General features: G+C 39.4%; 1 protein-coding gene across 1 annotated transcript in view; it reads right to left on the minus strand.

Annotated features, from left to right (window-relative positions):
- Window positions 1-23,050, minus strand: part of CFAP47 (cilia and flagella associated protein 47) — a 649,074-nt gene that overhangs the window by 241,965 nt on the left and 384,059 nt on the right. Inside the window, exon 50 of the mRNA XM_084621504.1 lies at window positions 9,698-9,835. Coding sequence (XP_084477630.1) covers window positions 9,698-9,835 — 138 coding nt within the window. The remainder of the gene's footprint in view (window positions 1-9,697; window positions 9,836-23,050) is intronic.

Here is a 23,050-nt window from a genome sequence, read left to right on the forward strand (position 1 = left end):
TTCTGAACTTTTTGTCACAGGCACAGACAGGAAAGGGATAGTCATCTAACTAACATTTCCCTCTTAAAAAGAAAAGGAGTACTTGTGGCACCTTAGAGACTAACCAATTTATTTGAGCATAAGCTTTCGTGAACTACAGCTCACTTCATCGGATGCCTATGCTCAAATAAATTGGTTAGTCTCTAAGGTGCCACAAGTACTCCTTCTCTTTTTGCGAATACAGACTAACACAGCTGCTACTCTGAACCTGATTTCCCTCTTAAGTTACCTTTTATGTTAGCTACCATTGTCATGGTAATGACTTTCAACTGCAGTTTACAACACCTGTGAGGACTTCTCCCTGTCAACTTTGAACAAGTAAATCTATGATCATTCCTTCAATTTCTCTTTTCAGCAGCAACTTTGAATTTGTATCCATTATTCTCCAAAAATTTGGATTCAACCCAGAAGGGTTTTTTACCATCCCATTCCAATGTTGACAAATTTGCCTGTTGTCACCAACACAACATTGCCTCTGTATACAACTAACTTAACTCTCCCTCTGCTAAAATTCTCCATCTATTCCTTCTGTTACCTCATTGTGTGAAAGCACTTCACTTTGTGTTTCTGCTTCTCCATCTGAAAAATAGGGTTAATATTTACTGTCCTCACAGGAGTTTTGTGAGGATAAATGATGTTTTTAAAAGTCTTTGAACATGCAAAACTGCTTTTTAAATCCTAAATATAATTACAATCTTCTCTTGGAACCCCCTTATTTTGCGCTTTCCCAAGTTCCAGTTCTCCAGAGACCAGCATGTGAAGTACACTACTGCTTGCTCCGTCACTTGTACAAAGAAATAGGACCACATCTTCACTATCCTCAAACAGATCATTCATTTTTGGATCCAGTTCAAAACCATTCTCTTTGCCTTTGTCCATGGATCTGTTCTAGCCTACCTCTCTATTCATTTAATCTATCTACTCCTCTGCCTCTTCTCATCAAGCAATGACTTCCTCTCAGTTCCTTCATATAATCTCATCATTAATCCTGAGTCTTATCTACATCACTTGCATTCTTGAACAACTTTCTTTTATCAGTTTTACAGTCTCTCCATATATTTTCAAATCCCATCTGAACATATCTTTTCTGCCTTGCGTGAAACTCTTATTTTTGCTTTTCCTCCACTATTATTTTTTTCATTTTAACTTTGTAATTGTATTATTTAATTCTAGAACATGCATTTTCCATTCATTTGCATGAACTACACCATTATAAAAGTTAATTTTGTAGTACTGTGTACAGTCCATGTAAATGTAGACTGTTTTAATTTATACTTAGCTCACTTTTTCTTGCTTTAAATAATACCATTAACAAAGAAAAGTATTACAATAGGCAAAGTTAAGTAAAGTAGCAGACCAAGTTGTATAAACAAAGGTTTTTAAAAGTGTATTTAAAACAACCACTTGACCTCTAGTTTTTCCTTGCTCTGAAGCCCGCTGTTAGAGAGGCACTGTGGTCTGGTCAATAGAGTACTGGACTGGGAGAAAGGAAACCTGGGTTTTGTTCCCAGCTCTGACTTACTGTATGAAGACTTGGGCACGTCACTTCACTTCTCTGAGTCTGTTTCCCTTCCCATTCTTTGTCTGTCCTGTTAGTTTAGTTTGTAAACTCTTTGGGACAGGGACTGTCTCTCACTTATGTGTATGTATAGAGCCTAGCCTACCAGAACGGGCCCTGATCTCTGCTGAGGCATGTAGGTGCTACAGAAGTATAAATAATAGTAATAGGCTGCCAACATACTTTCAGTGATTTATCTGAGGTCAATCCAGACCTTTAATTTACTTATTTTTAATAGCTGAATAGATCTAAAATGAAAAAAGTATAAAAAAAGCAAATAAATCTTCTCAGACTGCAGAATCTTCCAATCATCCTGTAAACTAAACTTTATTCTAGCTAACCTTAACTAAAACATAACTGCTACCAGTGATAAAGTATCTGTCACTTTCCAAGTAATTTCCCCCCAGAAACAGACTAAAATTATCTAAGATCAATTATTTTATTTTAAGCAAATCTTAATTTATGTTTATTAAAATCTAAAACACCATAAGAAACAAAATCTTAAGTACAAAGCTATCCTTGCAATTATAGAGAACAAAGAACTTCAATTAGAAGTAAAAACTTATCTTAATTTTTACACCTACTGTTGGCATTTGTAATGGTAACTGATTTTCAATAGACTATTCTTCTAGGATTTCACAATCTCAAAAGATTTTCCAGAAACTACTGATAATGAACTAAGGTAGCAGGTAAAATCACCTGAAAGTACCCTAATATTGTAAACAAACTTATGTGGATTATTATTGTAATGTTTCTTGTTATATGACCACCAGCAGCAACAGAAAAAACCTGCAGTTTGACAGCAATAGGAGACATTAGTGGAAAGTTTAATGCATACAATTTTCTTCAAACTCTTTGCAACAAAGCTTGAAATCAACACTTCAAAGACTCACATCTACAAAACCAACTAGATAAGAGCATTAGTAGAATTTCCTGAAAAAGCTATTTTCATTTCTTCTTTAAACTAGAGAGGCTTGCAGCATGGATATATGATAAATGAAGATAAAAATGAACCATACTTTTATATCAGTAACAAATGCTGGCATCTCTTTTCAAATTATTTTTAAAAATGTTTACTTTAAGAGCTCATTCCTGTGCCTTATGCACCAGGGACCCAATCCTGCAAATGCTTGTGCCCTAACTTAACTTTAAGCATGTGAGTAGTCTCATTCACTTTAGTGGTACTACTCAAGTGCTCAAGTTATACAAGTGCTTAAGTGTTTGCAGGATCAAGGCCTAAGTCCTATATTTGGTGCTGAGTAGTAAGATGTTTGGAGAGGATTCTGTAGAATTGCTACTACTCCACTGATGAATGCCTGTAGTCCTTACAAGCCAATCTCTGCTTACTGGCAAACCAATCTGCAGCTTGTCCACACCCAGACACTTTCATTGTTCAGTCCATATGTAACACACTTCTGGGGATACCCAGAGCTGTGGCCCACTGTGTTACCTCTCTGCCTCAGCGAAAGTGAGTTTTGCTGGAGATTAGACTGCCACATCAGTCTGCCTTCCTCATCTGCAAACTCCCCAAGGCTCTCAGTCTCACTGAGAAGGCATCAGTGAACTCCAGCCCCTAAGCTCCTCAGAGATGTTTCTCTGCAATAAGCAGCTTTTACCACTGTGCATTCACAAAAGATATTAACTTTTCTGCTCTCTTCAAGACATCACAACTTATTAACTTAATGGGGGTAAATACACCCTTCCCTTCAAGCACAACACTGAATTGGTTTACAGTAAAAGTAAAACAATTTTATTAACAAAAGAGTATGGATTAAGTGATACCAAGTCAAAGAAATAAAGGTAGAGACAGTTACAAGCAAATAAAATGTATAAACCTCTCTAAAAGTCTACAACTTGATCTATCAAGATAGTCTTTGTTCAAGATGACTTCTCTCGCCTACAGTCTCCTTTCCAGCTTTACACAGGCCAGTCTGGCCAGGACCAATCACAGATCAAATTGCTTGGTTTCTTTGTCTCCTTAAGGATAAAAATGGAGTCTTCCTCTGTTCCTTATATCCCCAAAAGGATTTCTTTGTCTTACAAGTCAGGAAGACCTTCTGGAGACTCAGCATCCTGGGTCTCTGGTGTGCAGGAGCCATGTTAATTTTCTTTCTCTTGAATTCAGGAACAGAATAACCCCCACTGGTTTAGCTTGATAGCTTTGTTTACTGCTAATATGTAAACTGGGGTAAACTAATATTCCTTTGTCTAGGACAAACCTGTTTATCACCTTTACCAAGGCTAGGCTGTCTGGTCTTAAACATGTTCTAGTAACATCATACAGAAGGAATTTGTAACTTCACATATCATGTTAATACATGCATTTTAGAATAATATTAATAAACAGTGTCTTATTAGCTTTCATATGATACCTCACAAGGCACATTCTGTAAACATATTATTGCACTAATACATAGGGTGTGGATTAGGGCTAGTAATTACTATTCTGAGCTATGATTATTTTCCCCCACTAAGAAGAAGAAAAAAAGCCAACCATGTTTTTAAAATGTAAAATCAAACCCTAAATGCTTAGCAGCAGAAAAATGAGGGGGGGAATATTTGCAATATATCCAGAGACGATAGGACCGCTTCTCTATTTTTAACTGATATTTGAAGAGTCTTCTAGTCAAGAAGTCTAAGAAGAGTGCATTTTACATCCAAAGCTCTACAAAGGCAGGGGTTATCGGACTGCACAACTGCTTCCTCATCGTGTTTGAAGTTTGGGTCTGCAAGTATATGAAGGACTGCAGCTCTGTCTCTCAACTTCTTTCTGCTTATGCACAATTTCCAAAAAAAAGCCTCTAAAAAGTGATGGGTATGAAAGGCAGGGAGCACGGATCTGTATTTCTGATGTATTCAAAGAACTACATTCACTGCTAAGCAACCTTTTTTAGAGAAAGACACCACTTTTGAGGCAAAATGATATTATTAACAGAAATATAACAGTTCATTATTATAATTTAGGTTAATAAAAAGTTGCCTTTTTCTTTTCTGAATGTAAGGAGATATTTACAACAGTGTTCATGTATATGACGCTTAGAGAGTATGGTAGCTTACATGCTTCTATTTTTGCATGCAGACATTAAATAAGCATATAAACTAGACAAAGAAATTCATAGGAAAACTCTGCTTTCTGTCAACAGTTGACAGTCACCAAGATTCTCAGAGAAGATGACACCTACTTAACTATAAAATCATATTTATTTCCTACATTGTCTGTTTGCACAGATCCTGGAATGCAGCTTTATAAACTTTTATTTTGCTTCTAAAAATTTCATATTATTTCCCTTTATATACTGTTAGAAATATTTAAATAAATGCTATAGTGATTTCTGCCTTGCATAGTGTATTTGGTAGGACTCTTTCATAGCAAGTCGTAAACATGATTACTGTAGTGGGTTGTAAACGAAAGAACTATTTTGTCAGAAGACAAACAACAGTAGCCGTCTCCAAGTATACGAGGTACATCTTCTTTGTTTCAAGGCACCCAGTGTGGCATTAATATAGTCCTTATCTTATTACATTTGGGAAATATTTTATGGAAGTTTTCTTAAAACACAGTTCCACTTAAAGTAAAGTTATTTATGTATTCCTCAACTGCTTAACATTGTTTTAGCCTTGTATGAGTTGTTTATTTGCACTGTTTTGTATCTAAATGCAAGCATTTCATACAATGACTCTGACAACATTGCTATAAGAATATATGAATATTTTATGTATAAATATAGAATCAAAAAACTTTACCTTAACTGGTAACTAAAATAAGAATCCATTTGAATATAGTTATATTTATATTAATTGGGGAATAAATTTGTTGTCTTGCATGCTTGAGCAAACCATCTGACAAACTTCAAGACAAGGAGAAGCTCTCCAAAGACTGTTAAAACAAAATAATAACTCTGACTAAGTTTCAATTATTGTTTCAGAGGCTAAAAGATTTTTATATAGAAAATAGGAGTGTTTAGATAAAATTCTATTTCAGATTAAAGTCCTATTAAACAAATATGGAACTAAAGGGATATCTCAGAAATGAACTGAATAAAAGAAAGTTAGAATTTTAATTGTAGAGATCTTTTGAGAATTTCCTGCTACACAGGCAAAACAATAAAGTTATGAAATATTTACAACCTTGTTACATTTCAATTAGCAGATTGAATGTAAACTAAACTAAAGAGATTACCAAGGCCATCTCATGAAGATGTTGAGTCAATAAAAGATGACAGTGGCTGATACCGATATGGAAAATCCTGAAAGTGATGTGTCTTCCACAGTCATTGAAGCTATGTAAATGGAAGAAATAAAAGCTTTGGACGCTGGTGATCTTCTCAGTTCCCATCTCTAAACTTCCACACACTCAGGTTGCCTCATTTCACACCTTCAAATCAGCATACACAAGCAACCAAATGCAGCAGCAATAAAACAGACAACAAAGGAAGCTACAACATCAAGATGAAGCAGCCTTCCAGCCCAACACTTCTTCTGCCATATGTCTTCACCAAAACGTCAACGTGAGATCATGTTTCCCAAAATATTGTCAAGGAGTTAGATAAAAATTGTTCTTGAAATGGCATTCTAGATTTAAGATATCAACAACTTTTGTTAAATACCAGAAAGGTTAGACCGAACATGCACTCCTGAGGTGAAATGGCCAGGGCCCCACTGAAGTCAATAGCAGTTGTGAAGAGACATACTCTAACATTGGTACAAGAGAGAGGAATAGTGGAATTAGGTTTAAAAATTAAGCATCTTCATTAAATTGATTGTCTCAAGGCCACTCCTTAAAAAATGAGCCGATGGGCCTATAAGAAACATTGCTATTTTAAATGAATAATTTATTGATTGGCTTCTATTAAGAAACTGAATTAAATAGTTTTTGTTCAGATTCTTTGGACTTAGTTTATAAATGGGAATGAAATAAGTGATCTTAACAGTTTAGATTACTTTGATATAGCCAACACAATTCACTGACTTTTCCTTTGTCCATTATAAAATATTTTTGTTGTCCGGTATACTAAGGCGGGATTCGCTACTGATTTGGGGTAATAGTTTATTTCAGCCTTCATTTACCTGGGAAATGTGTTCTCCTAACCCCCCATAGCACAGCAGACACTTAAAATTGTAATCTTTGCTGGAAGCTCTCCAAAAGAGAGACATAAAAAGGAGTACTTGTGGCACCTTAGAGACTAACCAATTTATTTGAGCATGAGCTTTCGTGAGCTACAGCTCACTTCATCGGATGCATACCGTGGAAACTGCAGCAGACTTTATATACATACAGAGACCATAAAACAATACCTCCTCCCACCCCACTGTCCTGCTGGTAATAGCTTATCTAAAGTGATCATCAAGTTGGGCCATTTCCAGCACAAATCCAGGTTTTCTCACCCTCCACCCCCCACACACAAACTCACTCTCCTGCTGGTAATAGCCCATCCAAAGTGACAACTCTCTACACAATGTGCATGATAATCAAGGTGGGCCATTTCCTGCACAAATCCAGGTTCTCTCACCCCCCTCCAAAAAACACACACACAAACTCACTATCCTGCTGGTAATAGCTCATCCAAAGTGACCACTCTCCAAGTTTAAATCCAAGTTTAACCAGAACGTCTGGGGGCGGGGGGGGGTAGGAAAAAACAAGGGGAAATAGGCTACCTTGCATAATGACTTAGCCACTCCCAGTCTCTATTTAAGCCTAAATTAATAGTATCCAATTTGCAAATGAATTCCAATTCAGCAGTTTCTCGCTGGAGTCTGGATTGGAAGTTTTTTTGTTTTAAGATAGCGACCTTCATGTCTGTGATTGCGTGACCAGAGAGATTGAAGTGTTCTCCGACTGGTTTATGAATGTTATAATTCTTGACATCTGATTTGTGTCCATTTATTCTTTTACGTAGAGACTGTCCAGTTTGACCAATGTAAATGGCAGAGGGGCATTGCTGGCACATGATGGCATATATCACATTGGTGGATGTGCAGGTGAACGAGCCTCTGATAGTGTGGCTGATGTTATTAGGCCCTCTGATGGTGTCCCCTGAATAGATATGTGGGCACAGTTGGCAACGGGCTTTGTTGCAAGGATAAGTTCCTGGGTTAGTGGTTCTGTTGTGTGGTATCTGAAATAACCATTGGTAATTGCTTGTTTATGTTTCTTTTACTTTTTCTCTTTCATTTTCTCCTTTATTAGGCATAATTTGCTTGACTTTAGCTCTGGTGTCCCTAACACATAAAAAGGCCACATTCAAATAATGGAGTTCATATCCTTGACGCAGTATTGAGAGAACTCATTTCTACGATATGGCCTACCATTACTTGTTTCTCTACATTATAACATTTTAGTAATTTGCAGAATATAATTAGTTGGTGCTTAACACCTTAAAACACTCCTTTTTTTGCAACACGATTTCCCGTTTGTCAATACAGACCCTCAGTTTTGGGAGGTTAACTAGCAGTAATGGAGAGGTGGGTCTGCTCTCCCAAATTAGGCATTAGATCTGACTGCCAAGTCAAGAGAAAAATGCTGCATAAACATATTAATTTAATTATAGTTTGTAGAAATGCTTATCTTGTTGACAGACATTTCTGAAATACGCAAAAGAGGATGCTTTAGATGTGGCAAAATATATTTTTAAAACATCAGGTACTGCTACGTGTTCTGATATTGATTCTCCTTTTTAACTTATCTCCATATGATTTACCTGAAATATAAGATCTGAAAATTCCACTTCTAGAACCAGGAAATCTGAGAACCAAGAGGAGCTAGTAAACACTGGGTCAGCTGGGGCTGGAGAAGGGGTCTGTAACAGAGCGCCAACTCACCAGCACGCATCTTCTGCTGGTTGTCCAGGAATTAGCTTGATTCCAGTCTTGGAGTGCCCCCTGCTGGCCGGTGTCTCCCTACCGGTACCTGCTTCCTGTGAATCCCCACTACCTGTAGCACTTCAGGCGCCACGTTCCTTCCCGACCCCGGTGCCCCTTATCTTGGGGTGCTGCCCCACAGCAGTGCCCCCACTTCCTTGTTCTCCCCTCCCATGGGAACCCCAACCCCATATACCCACCTTGCCTCAGTGGCTACTGCCATTCGTCTCTAGCCCCTTCTCTCAGGGGTAAACTGCAGTCTGTAATGAACACTCATCACTGGCAAGGGGGTCAGACATGCTGCCTTTCTAACCCCAGCTGCTTCCCTAAAGCCCTAATACCTCCCCTGGCCTTGGGAGGACCTCAGCCTGGGGACTCACCAGGCCAGAGTTCCGTTCCGTTCCGTTCCCCAGCCCAGCCCAGCCCAGCCCAGCCAGGCAGCCTGCTCCTCTCTGCTTCCCAGCTGGAGCAAGAGTCCCTTCTCCCACTCTCTTAGCCTGTCCTTTTATCAGGGCCAGCTGTGCCCTAAATGGGCACAACCTCACCTGTGGCTAACTACCCAAGCAGCCTCCCTTGGCTGCTTTTAACCCCTTTCTAACCGAAGCAGGTGACCACCCCGCTACAGGGTCCCATAAATAATATCAGCCCCAAATATATGGTACCAGAAGCGAGTGTGCTCACAACTCCTACAAAATCTGTTTTCTCTGATTTGATACCAACGGCACTTACAGATCCCAAGAATGGGATTTATACTGACAATATTCAAAGAATAGTCTGTGATTTCCTATGAAACAGGTTGGTTTGATATTCTGAGACAGTATTCTCAGCAACTTTCAGGGATCCCCTTCTTTCCTGTTCTGAAACAATGTAATCACATCAATACTATTTGGTCTGCCATCAAAGAAGAATAACTTTAAAAATAAGGCAAAATGTGTTAAATAATTTTTTCTATGTTTAAGCTATCAATGTTATTTTTGGTTTTGAAAAATAGGAGACACTTGACTGCTAACAATGTTGCAAAAAGAGAGAAAAACAACAATCAAACAAAGCTTGAAGCTACATAAAAATCTTTTGAGAATCAACCAAAGGACAAGCTCTTGTACACGTATACAATAAACATTTGGCTATGCATTATTCACAGGCACGTGGCTTGGCACATCAAATATGCATTTCATTTAAAAATGAATGATGATAGAGGTTTATACAGATTGATAATGAAATTATCCATAATAATAAACATACCGGTGTTTGCTGCATCAACAGTTTGTGATGTCTCTGTTGACAATTTCTGAAGGGCCTGTTCACCATCTGTCTCCTCCGGTGAGCTGTTATGTTGAGACTGCTGTTGTTCTTCAACTTCGACAATAAATGAAATTATACCTAAAACAAATAGGTACCAGATGTTATATTAACCAGGACATTAGTTTTATAAGATTGTCTGCCAGACTTATATTAATGTTGCTGCAGCGCTGAACTAATAAAATATGAGGCAAAACCTAAATTCCAGGAGTCAGCTATCCAATTGTAATTGATTGTGATAAAGAATACATCTTTGACGAGTTCAAGTAAATGAACTCTGCTTCCAAATTCTTTTTTTTTTCTTTCTTCAAAAGGATAATTATTTTAGCAGCTTACACAAAATAATTAAAGGCCATTTGTGGCAGTTCAATACAAGACAGGACACGGCTTTAGGCAAGCAAGCAGGCTGGTCTGCTGATGGGATTGCCCCTGTCAGCTTTTCCACCTCTCTTTTATTTCTCTCCCCCCTGCGCATTACATACTCCGACCGCAAAAGGCATCAACAAAGGAAATAATATGACTTTGATTAATATTCTTATTTACCAGCCTCTATCTACTACAATCTTTGTTCTCAGGCCTTGAGCCTAGGCCAAGGAAGCTTCCCACGGTTGATGTCCTTATTTTGACTTCCCAATGGTCCATGTTCCCATGGTCTATGTCCTTGGACAGAGCAATGTGTGCATCGCTCCTATACAACAGTCAGGGTGTGCCCTGACTGTTTCCAGGTGCATGAACGTTACATGAACTCTTCAGCCAGTAATAAGGAATGTAGGTAAGTTATCAAATATGGATAAGAGCTTTTAATAACTTTCTTTCCAATTTCATTTTTATGTATAGCTTAGAGCAGTGGTGGGCAACCTGCAGCCTACTGGGAACGGCCCACGGGAACGGCGAACCATGGCCACTAGGAGCTCTAGGCAGCCGTGCCTGCAGAGAGTCAGAGTGAACAAACTGTCTCGCGGCCTGCCAGTGGATTACCCTGACAGGCCGCATGCAGCCCATGGGCCGCAGGTTGCCCACCACTAGCTTAGATGGACTCTGATTTTTTTTTTAAATCACTGATCACAGTAATCTGGTTTTGCTGTTGCCATCCAATACACATAATTGCTTTGATTTTCCTGAGCAATTTTGTATGACTATCATACATTTTGGGGATTTAACTTGTTTTGTAATAGACTATTTAGTGACCATTAAATATCCAGAGACTGCAAAATTAGGCTTTGTTTTCTGCACTGGCAAATGACCCATTCAGTTAAAAATAAAGAATTTTATTTAATCTTAAAGAAAGTACAAGCTCCAATACGTACATGGCTGCCTAAACATTTGAAAGAGCAGTTTGGAAAGACATAGGCTTTGTCACTTGCATTATATGCCTCTAAATATGCACTTTAATCAACACATCTTCTTGAAAGGACTATATATTCCTTACTAATTGACTTTTGTCACATGCAGTATTTTATTAGATTCTAGAGACACTTAAAGGTGAAACAGGTCTACCAGTTGCACTTTTAGGTTCTGCACCAATTTTTCAACTTTTAACTTGGTATATCAATCAGCATATGGCATAAGGTTTTAAAATAGATTTAATGTTTGCCTCTTGTACTTTCCATAAAAACTGTTTATTTTGTTGCATTTAGGCTTATTTTACCATACTCTATAATGAGACATTATACTCTTTAATATTCTTAGTGTTCATTTGAAATATGTTCCACAGGGAGCTTTTTTAATTGTATCTTATTAAGTGTCTGGTGCATTACATAGCTGGGCAAAATATTCATAGTAAAATTTATTTTTATTGAGTTCTTTTAGAGTTCATGAAACATTTGGGAAATTGGGGCAGCTTTATAAAATTTCTAAAGAAATTTCATGAAAAAGATTGTTGACTATTCTGATGCCTAACACTATTCTGTGGCACAATTCTGCATTTTACACTTTTCTTTTTTTCCCCTCAAATTTTGAGCTGAGTTGGTTGGTTGTAATGGATCACATCAGCCAGGTGATATTGGTCTGGTTCCCTGATTGAGTGAGCTAAACACTGGAGACTGATATTAGGTCTCCAGAGGTCAAAATGCCAGTGTAGGTTAAATCTGAGGAGGCATCATGTTACAGAGAACAAACAGTGAAAGACAGACCATCCTACTGTAAGTACAAATGTGGAAGTCTCTATTCCTGAAAGATGTCAAGAACTCTGAACAAAATTCAGTGGGAGAAAAACGTAAACATAATGTAAATGATAACTGGGTGTTGTTTAGGATTCTTTATTGTAATTTATTTATGATTTATTAGATGCCAAATACAGTGACAGTTCCTAAGTCACCAAAGCAATTCTTCATAAACAATCATCCTGGTTAACAAGGGATGTGCAAGTAGCTATTACATAATAAAATAAATAAATATCTATAACAAATGGAAAAATGGGAGATTGACAGCAATGAGTACAAACTAGCAGCTAGTTAAAAAGCTATAGCCAGTAAGATTAATGACAAGAAGAAGAAGATCTTGAAATATAATAAGGAACAAATGAAATCTTAACAATGGGATAGGTCCAATACTAGATAAAGATGGTACAATTGACAATCATGATGTAGAAAAGGCAGAAGTATTCAATAAATATTTCTGTTCTGTATTTGGAAAGTAGCAGGATCATTTTCCATGTGTTGCAAAGATAGTAAAATACTTTCTGTTCCATCAGCAACTAGATAGGATGTTAAACAGCAACTATTAAACATTTTAAAATGAGGAATGGATAACTTGCACCTAAAAGTATTAAAATAATTGGCAGAGGAGCTCTCTGAATCATTAGTGTTAATTTTTAACAAATCTTGGAACACTTAGAAAGTTCCTGAGCATTGAAATGACACTAATGTGCAATATTTAAAAAGTAAATGGGATTAGCACAGTAACTACAGGCCCATTAGACTTGACTCTGACATCAGGCAAAATCATGGAAAGATTGATATAGTTACTCTATCAGTAAGGAATTAAACAATGGAGGCATAACTAATGGCACAACACTATTTTATGGAAAGTAAGTCTCAGACTCAAAGAATATTAGGGTTGGAAAAGACCTCAGGAGGTCATTTAGTCCAATCCCCTGCTCAAAGCAGGACCAACACCAACTAAATCATCCCATCCAAGGCTTTGTCAACCCAGTCATAGAATCATAGAATCATAGAATATCAGGGTTGGAAGGGACCCCTGAAGGTCATCTAGTCCAACCCCCTGCTCGAAGCAGGACCAATTCCCAGTTAAATCATCCCAGCCAGGGCTTTGTCAAACCTGACCTTAAAAACCTCTAAGGAAGGAGATTCTACCACCTCCCTAGGTAACGCATTCCAGTGTTTCACCACCCTCTTAGTGAAAAAGTTTTTCCTAATATCCAATCTAAACCTCCCCCACTGCAACTTGAGACCGTTACTCCTCGTTCTGTCATCTGCTACCATTGAGAACAGTCTAGAGCCATCCTCTTTGGAACCCCCTTTCAGGTAGTTGAAAGCAGCTATCAAATCCCCCCTCATTCTTCTCTTCTGCAGGCTAAACAATCCCAGCTCCCTCAGCCTCTCCTCATAACTCATGTGTTCTAGACCCCTAATCATTTTTGTTGCCCTTCGCTGGACTCTCTCCAATTTATCCACATCCTTCTTGTAGTGTGGGGCCCAAAACTGGACACAGTACTCCAGATGAGGCCTCACCAATGTCGAATAGAGGGGAACGATCACATCCCTCGATCTGCTCGCTATGCCCCTACTTATACATCCCAAAATGCCATTGGCCTTCTTGGCAACAAGGGCACACTGCTGACTCATATCCAGCTTCTCGTCCACTGTCACCCCTAGGTCCTTTTCCACAGAACTGCTGCCTAGCCATTCGGTCCCTAGTCTGTAGCGGTGCATTGGATTCTTCCATCCTAAGTGCAGGACCCTGCACTTATCCTTATTGAACCTCATCAGATTTCTTTTGGCCGAATCCTCCAATTTGTCTAGGTCCTTCTGTATCCTATCCCTCCCCTCCAGCGTATCTACCACTCCTCCCAGTTTAGTATCATCCGCAAATTTTCTGAGAGTGCAATCCACACCCTCCTCCAGATCATTTATGAAGATATTGAACAAAACCGGCCCCAGGACCGACCCTTGGGGCATTCCACTTGACACCGGCTGCCAACTAGACATGGAGCCATTGATCACTACCCGTTGAGCCCAACAATCTAGCCAGCTTTCTATCCACCTTATAGTGCACTCATCCAGCCCATACTTCCTTAACTTGCTGACAAGAATACTGTGGGAGACCGTGTCAAAAGCTTTGCTAAAGTCAAGAAACAATACATCCACTGCTTTCCCTTCATCCACAGAACCAGTAATCTCATCACAAAAGGCGATTAGATTAGTCAGGCATGACCTTCCCTTGGTGAATCCATGCTGGCTGTTCCTGATCACCTTCCTCTCATGCAAGTGCTTCAGGATTGATTCTTTGAGGACCTGCTCCATGATTTTTCCGGGGACTGAGGTGAGGCTGACTGGCCTGTAGTTCCCAGGATCCTCCTTCTTCCCTTTTTTAAAGATTGGCACTACATTAGCCTTTTTCCAGTCATCCGGGACTTCCCCTTCAGTCCTTAAAAACCTCCAACAATGGAGATTCCACCACCTTCCTAGGTAACCCATTCCAGTGTTCCACCACACTCCTAGTGAAATATAATGTTTCCTAATATCCAACCTAGACCTCCCCTGCTGCAACTTGAGACCATTGCTTCTTATTCTGTTATCTGCCACCACTGAGAACAGCCTGGCTCCATCCTCTTTGAAACCCCTCTTCAGGTAGTTGAAAGCTGCTATCAAATCCCCCCTCACTCTTCTCTTCTGCAGACTAAATAACCCCAATTCCCTCAGCCTTTCCTCGTAAGCCATGTGCCCCAGCCCCCTAAACATTTTTGTTGCCCTCCGCTGGACTCCCTCCAATCTGCCAACATCCCTTCTGCAGTGGGGGGAATAAAACTGGATGGAATACTACAGGTGTGGCCTCACCAGTGCCGAATAGAGGGGAAGAATCACTTCCCTCGATATGCTGGCAATGCTCCTACTAATACAGCCCAATATGCCGTTGGCCTTCTTGGCAATGAGGACACACTGCTGACTCATATTCAGCTTCTCGTCCACTGTAATCCCGAGGTCCCTTTCTGCAGAACTGCCGCTTAAGAACATAAGAATGGCCATGTTGGGTCAGACCAAAGGTCCAACCGGCCCAGTATCCTGTCTACCGACAGTGGCCAATGCCAGGTGCCCCAGAGGGAGTGAACCTAACAGGTAATGATCAAGTGATCTCTCTCCTACCATCCATCTCCACCCTCTGAAAAACAGAAGCTAGGGACACCATTTCTCACCTATCCTGGCTAGTAGCCATTAATGGACTTAACCTCCATGAATTTATCCAGTTCTTAGCCAGTAGGTCTCCAAACTGTTGTGGTGCATGGGATTCTTCCTTCCTAAGTGCAGGACTCTGTACTTGTTCTTGTTTATTTCTTTTGGCCCAATCCTCCAATTTGTCGAGGTCACTCTGAACCCCATCCCTACCCTTCAGTGTATCGACCTCTCCCCCCAGTTTAGTGTCATCTGCAAACTTGCTGAGGGTGCAATTAATCCCCTCATCCAGATCATTGCTAAAGATGTTGAACCAAACCGGCCCCAGGACCAACCCTTGAAGCACTCCGCTTGATACTGGCTGCCAACTATATATCGAGCCGTTGATCACTACCCACTGAGCCCGACGATCTAGCCAGCTTTCTATCCACCATATAGTCCATTCATCCAGCCCATACTTCTTTAACTTGCTGGCAAGAATACTGTAGGAGACCATATCAAAAGCTTTGCTAAAGTCAAGATATATCACATCCAGATCCACAGAGCCAGTTATCTCATCATAGAAGGCAATCAGGTTGGCCAGAAATGACTTGCCCTTGGTGAATCCATATTGACTGTTCCTGGTCACCTTCCTCTCCTCCAAGTGTTTCAAAATGGATTCCTTGAGGACCTGCTCCATGATTTTGCCGAGGACTGAAGTGAGGCTGACCAGTCTATAGTTCCCTGGGTTCTCTTTCTTCCCTTTTTAAAATATGGGTAATATATTTGCCTTTCTCCAATTGTCCGGGACCTCCCCCAATCGCCATGAGTTTTGAAAGATAATGGCCAGTGGCTCTGCAATCACATCAGCCAACTCCTGCAGCACCCTTGAATGCATTAGATCTGGACCCATGGACTTGTGCACGTCCAGCTTTTCTAAATAGTCTTTAATCTGTTCTTTCACCACTGAGGGTTGCTCACCTCCTCCCCATACTGTGTTGCCCAGTGCAGCAGTCTGGGAGCTGACCTTGTCTGTGAAGACGAGGCAAAAAAAGCAGTGAGTACTTCAGCTTTTTCCATATCATCTGTCACTAGGTTGCCTCGCCCATTCAGTAAGGGTCCCACACTTTCCCTGATCTTCTTCTTGTGCTAACATACCTGTTGAAACCCTTCTTATTACCTTCACATCCCTTGCTAGCTGCAACTCCAATTGTGCCTTGGCCTTCTTGATTACACCTTTGCATGCTTGAGCAATATTTTTATACTCCTTCCTAGTCATCTGTCCAAATTTCCACTTCTTGTAAGCTTCCATTTTGAGTTTAAGCTCATTGAAGATTTCACTGTTAAGCCAAGCTGGTCACCTGCTTGTCGTCTTGTCAAACAAGCTTGATATTTTCTTTGATGAGACTAACAGTTTGGTTGATAAAGGTAACTGTGTTGATACAATATATGTAACCTCCTCTCAAACATTTGCTTCAGTCCCATGTGACATTTTGACAAAAAATAGCACTAAACAAATCAATGCATCCCATATTAAATTAGTTAAAACTGGTTATCTGATCAATCTAATAATAATTTTACATGGGAAAAATCACCATCCTGTGAAGGTGTTTCTAGTTGGGTCCCACAGAGATCTAATGCCATTCAGTATCTTTATCAGTGATCTGGAAGTAAACATAAAATCATTGCTGTAAAATTGCAGATGATACTATAATTGGTGGAGTGTTAAATGATGATCAGAACAGGTCAATTACACAAACTGATCTGGATTGCCTGTTAAGGTAGAGTGATTTGAAAAACATGTGTTTAATACAGCCAAATGCAAACTCATACATCTAAGGACAAAGATTTTAGGTCAGGCTTACAGGATGGGGACAGGGACCTGGAATGGGTGACACTGAAAAGGCAATTGGGGCAAGGTAGATAACCAAGTTAATGGGAGCTATCAGCAAGATGCTGTAGCTAAGATGGTCAATGCAAACCTTGGAGGCACAATCAGAGCAATATGGAGCAGGAACAGACAGGTAGTATCACTTCTATATACCGCATTAATAGAACCATTACTGGAATACAGCATATTGTTCTGGTGAACATAAATCAAAAAGAATGTTGACAAACTGAAAGGGTTCAGAAAAGAGCTACAAGAATGATTCAAGGACTCGAAAACATGCCTTATCATGAAAGACTTAAAAAGATCAGTGTATTTAGCTTATTGAAGAAAAGGTTGAGTTGATCATGATCTAAAAGTACCTATATGTGGAAGAGATTTCTGAGAATAGACAGCTCTTTAATCTAGCAGACAAAGACACAATGAGATCCAGTGGTTGGAAGCTGAAGCTAGAGAAATACAGACAGGAGTGGAGATAAAATGTGCTTTTTTAAACAGTGAGCGTAATTAACTATTGGACAACTTTCACAGGCATGTGGTTGATTCTCCAGCACGCGCAGTATTTAAATCAAGACTGGATGTCTTTCTAAAAAAAGATATCTCTATTTCAAAACAGAAGTTACATGTTTGATTCAGAAATTATTGGGTGAGCTTCTATGCTCTGTGTTATGCAGGAGGTCAGACTAACTGATCATAATGGTCCTTTCTGGCCTTAAAAATCTATGAATCTATGAAAGCTGCTGGGAATTAAGAGAAATATAACAAAATATTAAAGGACAGGAGGAACAGTGTCATTGTATGAAAACATATTTTAAAACACTACATAATATCTGTATAGTTAGAACATAAGACCATACGAATGGCCATATTGGGTCAGACCAAAGGTCCATTTAGCCCAGTATCCTGTCTTCCGACAGCAGCCAATGCCAGGTACCCCAGAGGGAATGAACAGAACAGGCAATCATCAAGTGATCCATCCCCTGTCGCCCATTCCCAGCTTCTTGCAGAAGCTTATTTACTTTATCCACACCAGTCATAATTTTATAGACCTCTATCATATTCCCCCTTAGTCATCTCTTTTCTAAGCTGAAAAGTTCCAGTTTTATTAATCTGTCCTCATATCGAAGTCATTCCATACCCCTAATCATTTTTGTTGCCCTTGTCTGAACCTTTTACAATTCCAATATATCTTTTTCGATATGGGGCGCCCTGATCTGCACACAGTATTCAAGATGTGAGCGTACCATGGATTTATATAGAGGCAGCATGATATTTTCTGTCTTATTATCTATCCCTTTCTTAATGATTCCCAACATTCTGTTTGCTTTTTTGACTGCTGCTGCACACTGAGTGGATGTTTTCAAAGAACTATCCACAATGACTCCGAACAAAATAACAACAAAAAAGAGTAGGAAAAGCTATAGAAAAAGTGTACAAATGCTATACTGAAAAAGCTCAGTGTCTCAGTTTTTATTTATTATCCAAACTCACCTTCAGGTGTAACCATGTTTTCATTTTACTCATAAGGATTTGTTAACCTTGGACCCTTTATCCCTGTTTTCTAAGTATTTTTCTTGACTTTTATGCCATATATCTATTAAGATATGAACTGGGTTTTCAAAATATAATGGCTGGGATTTTCAAGAGCTTTCATTGCTGGATTAACTCTGCACCCATGAAAGGCAACAGTAAGACTCCTATTGAGTAGGTGCAGAGTTAGGCCAATACTGAGTGTTTTTGAAAATACCACTATTTCTCAGCTGTCCTTCAGCGAATGTGCATTTCAAAACAAAAATACTAAATACTGCACTACGAGTAGCAACTGGAAAAAACAGTTCTTAAATACACATTAAAATGGAAGGAAAGAGCATAATGAGATGGTTCTTTTCCTTGTCAGATCATTCTTTAAGATGGTCTCTGGGTAAAAATATCATTGCTATTTTTTTAGTTTTAGGATGCAATATAAACCTTTTGTTCAACCGCAGCCCACATACTGATGCAGCAATTTAGTTTTATATTATTGCAAAAGAAGCAATCTCTCTTTAAACAGACAAAGACGGTTTTATTTCCCATTAAAACCGCATTGGCAGCATCATATCTCACAATATGAGATTCATTGGCCATATACAGTAATACCGTACACTTTAGTGAAGTGGAAAATATTCAACTTTTTTCCTTTTCTATAAAATGGACTACACTAGCTGAAGGATTTATGGGCAAAAAAGAAATTCTCTGAGCATGATTATTTTCTAGTTTTAAACAGATAGTAAAATCCATTACTCTGCTCACAATGTTCCAAGATATTGTCTGAAGACAACGAAAGAAAGCTATTTTCTGCTGGAATTTATCACATTAATCTGAAAATATGTGGAATTTTTAGCTAGTGGTTTAAATACTACAGACATGTTCTTAATGAGTGACTGTCTTCTTAAAGATATAGTACAATAGCCTTGAAACAAATATTCAATGTGCATTAGAGCACTCTTTCAGTAAATTAGCTGTTCCCACTCAAGAAAGAGATCTTGGAGTCATTGTGGATAGTTCTTTGAGAACATCTGCTCAATGTGCAGCAGCAGTCAAAAAAGCGAACAGACTGTTAGGAACCCTTTGTAAAGGGATAGATAAGAAGACAGAAAATATCATAATGCCACTATATAAATCCATGATATGCCCACACCTTAAATACTGTGTGCAGTTCCGGTCATCCCATCTCAAAAAAGATATATTAGAATTAGAAAATGTACAGAGAAGGGCAACAAAGTGATCAGGGGTATGGAAGAGCTTCCATAGCAGGAAATAATAAAAAGACAGACTTTTCAGATCGGAAAAGAGATCACTAAGGGGGGATGGAGGGGGGGATATAATAGAGGTCTATAAAATCATGTGGAGAAAGTGAATAGGGAGGTGTTATTCACAGAAGCTCTAAGTCTTCCAACACAGGCAAACAAGGAAATTGAGAGTGTATTGATACCTGTTGCCAGGCTAATGTGTACAGCCCTACCAAATTCATGGTCCATTCTGGTCAATTTCTTGGCCAGAGGATTTTAAAATTGATAAATTTCATGATTTCAGATGTTTACCTCTGAAATTTCATTGTGTTGTAACCATGGGGATCCCAACCCAAAATAGGATTGATGGTGGAAGGGTTTGCAAAGTTGTTGTGCGGGGGTGGGGGGTGGGGGGTCCCAAGATTGCCACCCTTACTTCTGTGCTGTCTTCAGAGCTGGGCTCTGAAGGCAGCAGCCTCTGAGCTTCCTGCAGTTACAGGAGGTTTCTGGAGGTGAATAAGATCTCCTCTATGCTGCTGGGAGCACCCAAACCGGGGGCTCCTAGCTACTAGTCCAGACCACTGGCAGATTAAGGCAGGAGCCCCAGCAAATTTACCTTCCCTCCCCCACCCCCCCACCCCCCAGCAAAAAATGGATGCCCCAGCCCTGGAAGAAGCCCCAGGGATGAAAGCCCTAACCTGGTCACCCAAAGCCCCACCAGAAGCTGTGCAGGAAGAAGCCCCAAGCCTGGGTTATTAAGCCTGTCTGCAGCCACAGAAGCTGAAGCCCTGAACCTCAATCTCTGGCTGCAGCTGTGGAGTAGAAGCCCTGAGCCCAGGCTGAGGGTTTCGGGCAGAAGCTCGAAGGGTGGAGCTGCGGGGGGGTGGAAGCCCTGAGCTCAGCACCCAGAGCTACGGCAGGAGCCACAGCGGCCTGCACCACTTCCTGCTCCCATTGGCCTGCAGAGGTGAACCGCGGCCAGTGGGAGCTGCGATCAGCCGAACCTGCGGACACGGCAGGTAAACAAACCGGCCCAACCCGCCAGGGGCTTTCCCTGAACAAGCAGCGGAACAAGTCTGGGAATCACTGCTTTAGGGTGTGATGAACTACAATCTATACTGCTTGGCACAGCCATTCCAGTGAGGAAAAAATGTTAGTCCGCAGCCACTCTGGAGTAGCAATAGCCGCTCTCTGTTTCTGGAAGGCCTAATCCTGAGAAAAGATGAGCAGATCAAATGCCAGCATCTTTGCACAAGGAATCTTCAAACATTAGGGCTGGGTGTGTTCCTAATAGTATTCTTGGCTCTTCTGGGCCCTTTTTTTTTTTGGACACACTTTAAAGGGGAACTTCAACAAAAACACCATTACTCATTCTGTGCAACCCAAGTATAACTATTTAATACTTTAGAAAAGAATATTTGGAAATCACTTTATAAAATCTAAATGAAATTGATCTATTACTTAGGAATGGATCACAGGGGACTTCTCTCTGGAGCCAGAACATTGTACGAACTGGTTATTAAGTCTTATTTCTACATTAAGGCAAGTCTATGACTACAATTAATTAGAGTATATAATCTTAGCTCAATCTTAGAATATTTCCAAAGAGATCTTTTAAGAATGAGCAAAGCCTGAAAGGACTGACTTTAAAACTGTGTCCCTTTTCAGCACAATAATATTAAAATAGGAACCTGGAAAACACAAGAAATGTAATTTTACCATTGCAATTTCATGTGTAACACAATACACCCAGAAAAAAGGATGTTTAAATGTAAAAAAAAACTGAACTGCTTTTGCTCAGAACAGCAGTTTATATCATAAGCAGCACTTCATATCAAGTATAAACTGCAAAATGTATTTTAAAAGTACATAAAAAAACTACACTAAAAGAATACTGAGGTTGCAAAGTCAGGCACCTTTAGGTTATAAAATACTAGAATTAAGGTTGCTTGTGCAGCTGCATTATGATACAACTTTTAATTACACAGTATTTTTTTCCAGAGGATCAACAGTGCCACTCAATGAGTAGCTGTTCAATATTTATTTTTTTCCTCATCATTCAATGTGTGGCCCCACGCATTATTTTCAACACATTATCCAAACGCTGCACTGCACCCAGAATTATTAATTTCCTGGTAGACTTTTTAATGGTGCTTTCATTGTAGTATCTTAGTTCTTTACAGAAGTTAATGAATTTATCTTCATAACACCCCTGTGAGTAGTATTATGTCCATTTTACACATAAAGAACTGAGACACAGAGATTAAAGCCAAAACTGTCATAAGTGTCAAATAATTCTGGGTGCCCAATTTGAGATGCCTAGTTCCTGATTTTTGGAGTACTTAGTATTTTATAGCACTTTATATGTTCAGAGCAGATCTCCCATTGACCTTGGTTGCAGTTACCAGCAGTCAGCCCCTCTGCAAAGTGTTTCAAGTTCGGTACTCAGAAAATAAGGAGCATACTGTGGCTACCTGTGAAAATTTTCGTTTGCATGACTTGCCACCATCACATAGGAACTCTGCGCTGAGGGAGGGATAGAATCCAGTTCTCCAGGGAAGTATTCTACTGCCTTAACCAAAATACCATCCTTTCTCATGCCCATCTAAATAGGCAGACTTTTAAAATAAAATTAAATAAATTTTAAAAAATAAACACTACTAAACACCTCTTTCTCCTCTACACAAAGCAGAGAGAAAGAACTCATAGCTCTGTACTCACTGCTGAGATAGTCATAAAAGAACTTAGGTGGAGTTGGGTCCACAGCTCATTAAGTAACTCATATCAAACATTCAGATCTGCTAGGATCATGCATAAAGCTACAAAAGTCATTACTTCACAATGGGTTGTGAAATGGCGCCATAGGGGTACGCACAGCCTGAGGGAGGAGTGACTCTGTGTTGCCAATACTGGAAAGACAAATTTCTATTTACAGTCTCACTTCTGTTACTACGCATTTCAGACTGTATTCAGTAGAGAACTGATCATTACTATGGCATTCTAATATTATCTACAATTGCTGCTACGAAGGTGGTTAACACTGAAGTGAGATCCATGTTTTTTTAAAATTGTCATGTATTCTTCTAAAGAAAAATTCCCTGCCCAAAGGAAAAAATGGGAATTTTCCCTTCTGTTCTCCTGCAGTTAAAGTAAACAATAGTCAGTATTGATGTCTTATAATAAAATACTAGTATTCAGTACATACTGATGCTAAATCATTTGATAGTCAAATTAATTATAATATTAATAATATTAAAATGACCAATCCCAAAAAATCAATTATAGCTGAAGAACTAGCAACAATTACAGT

This window comes from Lepidochelys olivacea (genome assembly GCF_965140295.1).
Source record: "Lepidochelys olivacea isolate rLepOli2 genome assembly, chromosome: 1".
NCBI classification, from domain to species: domain Eukaryota; kingdom Metazoa; phylum Chordata; order Testudines; family Cheloniidae; genus Lepidochelys; species Lepidochelys olivacea.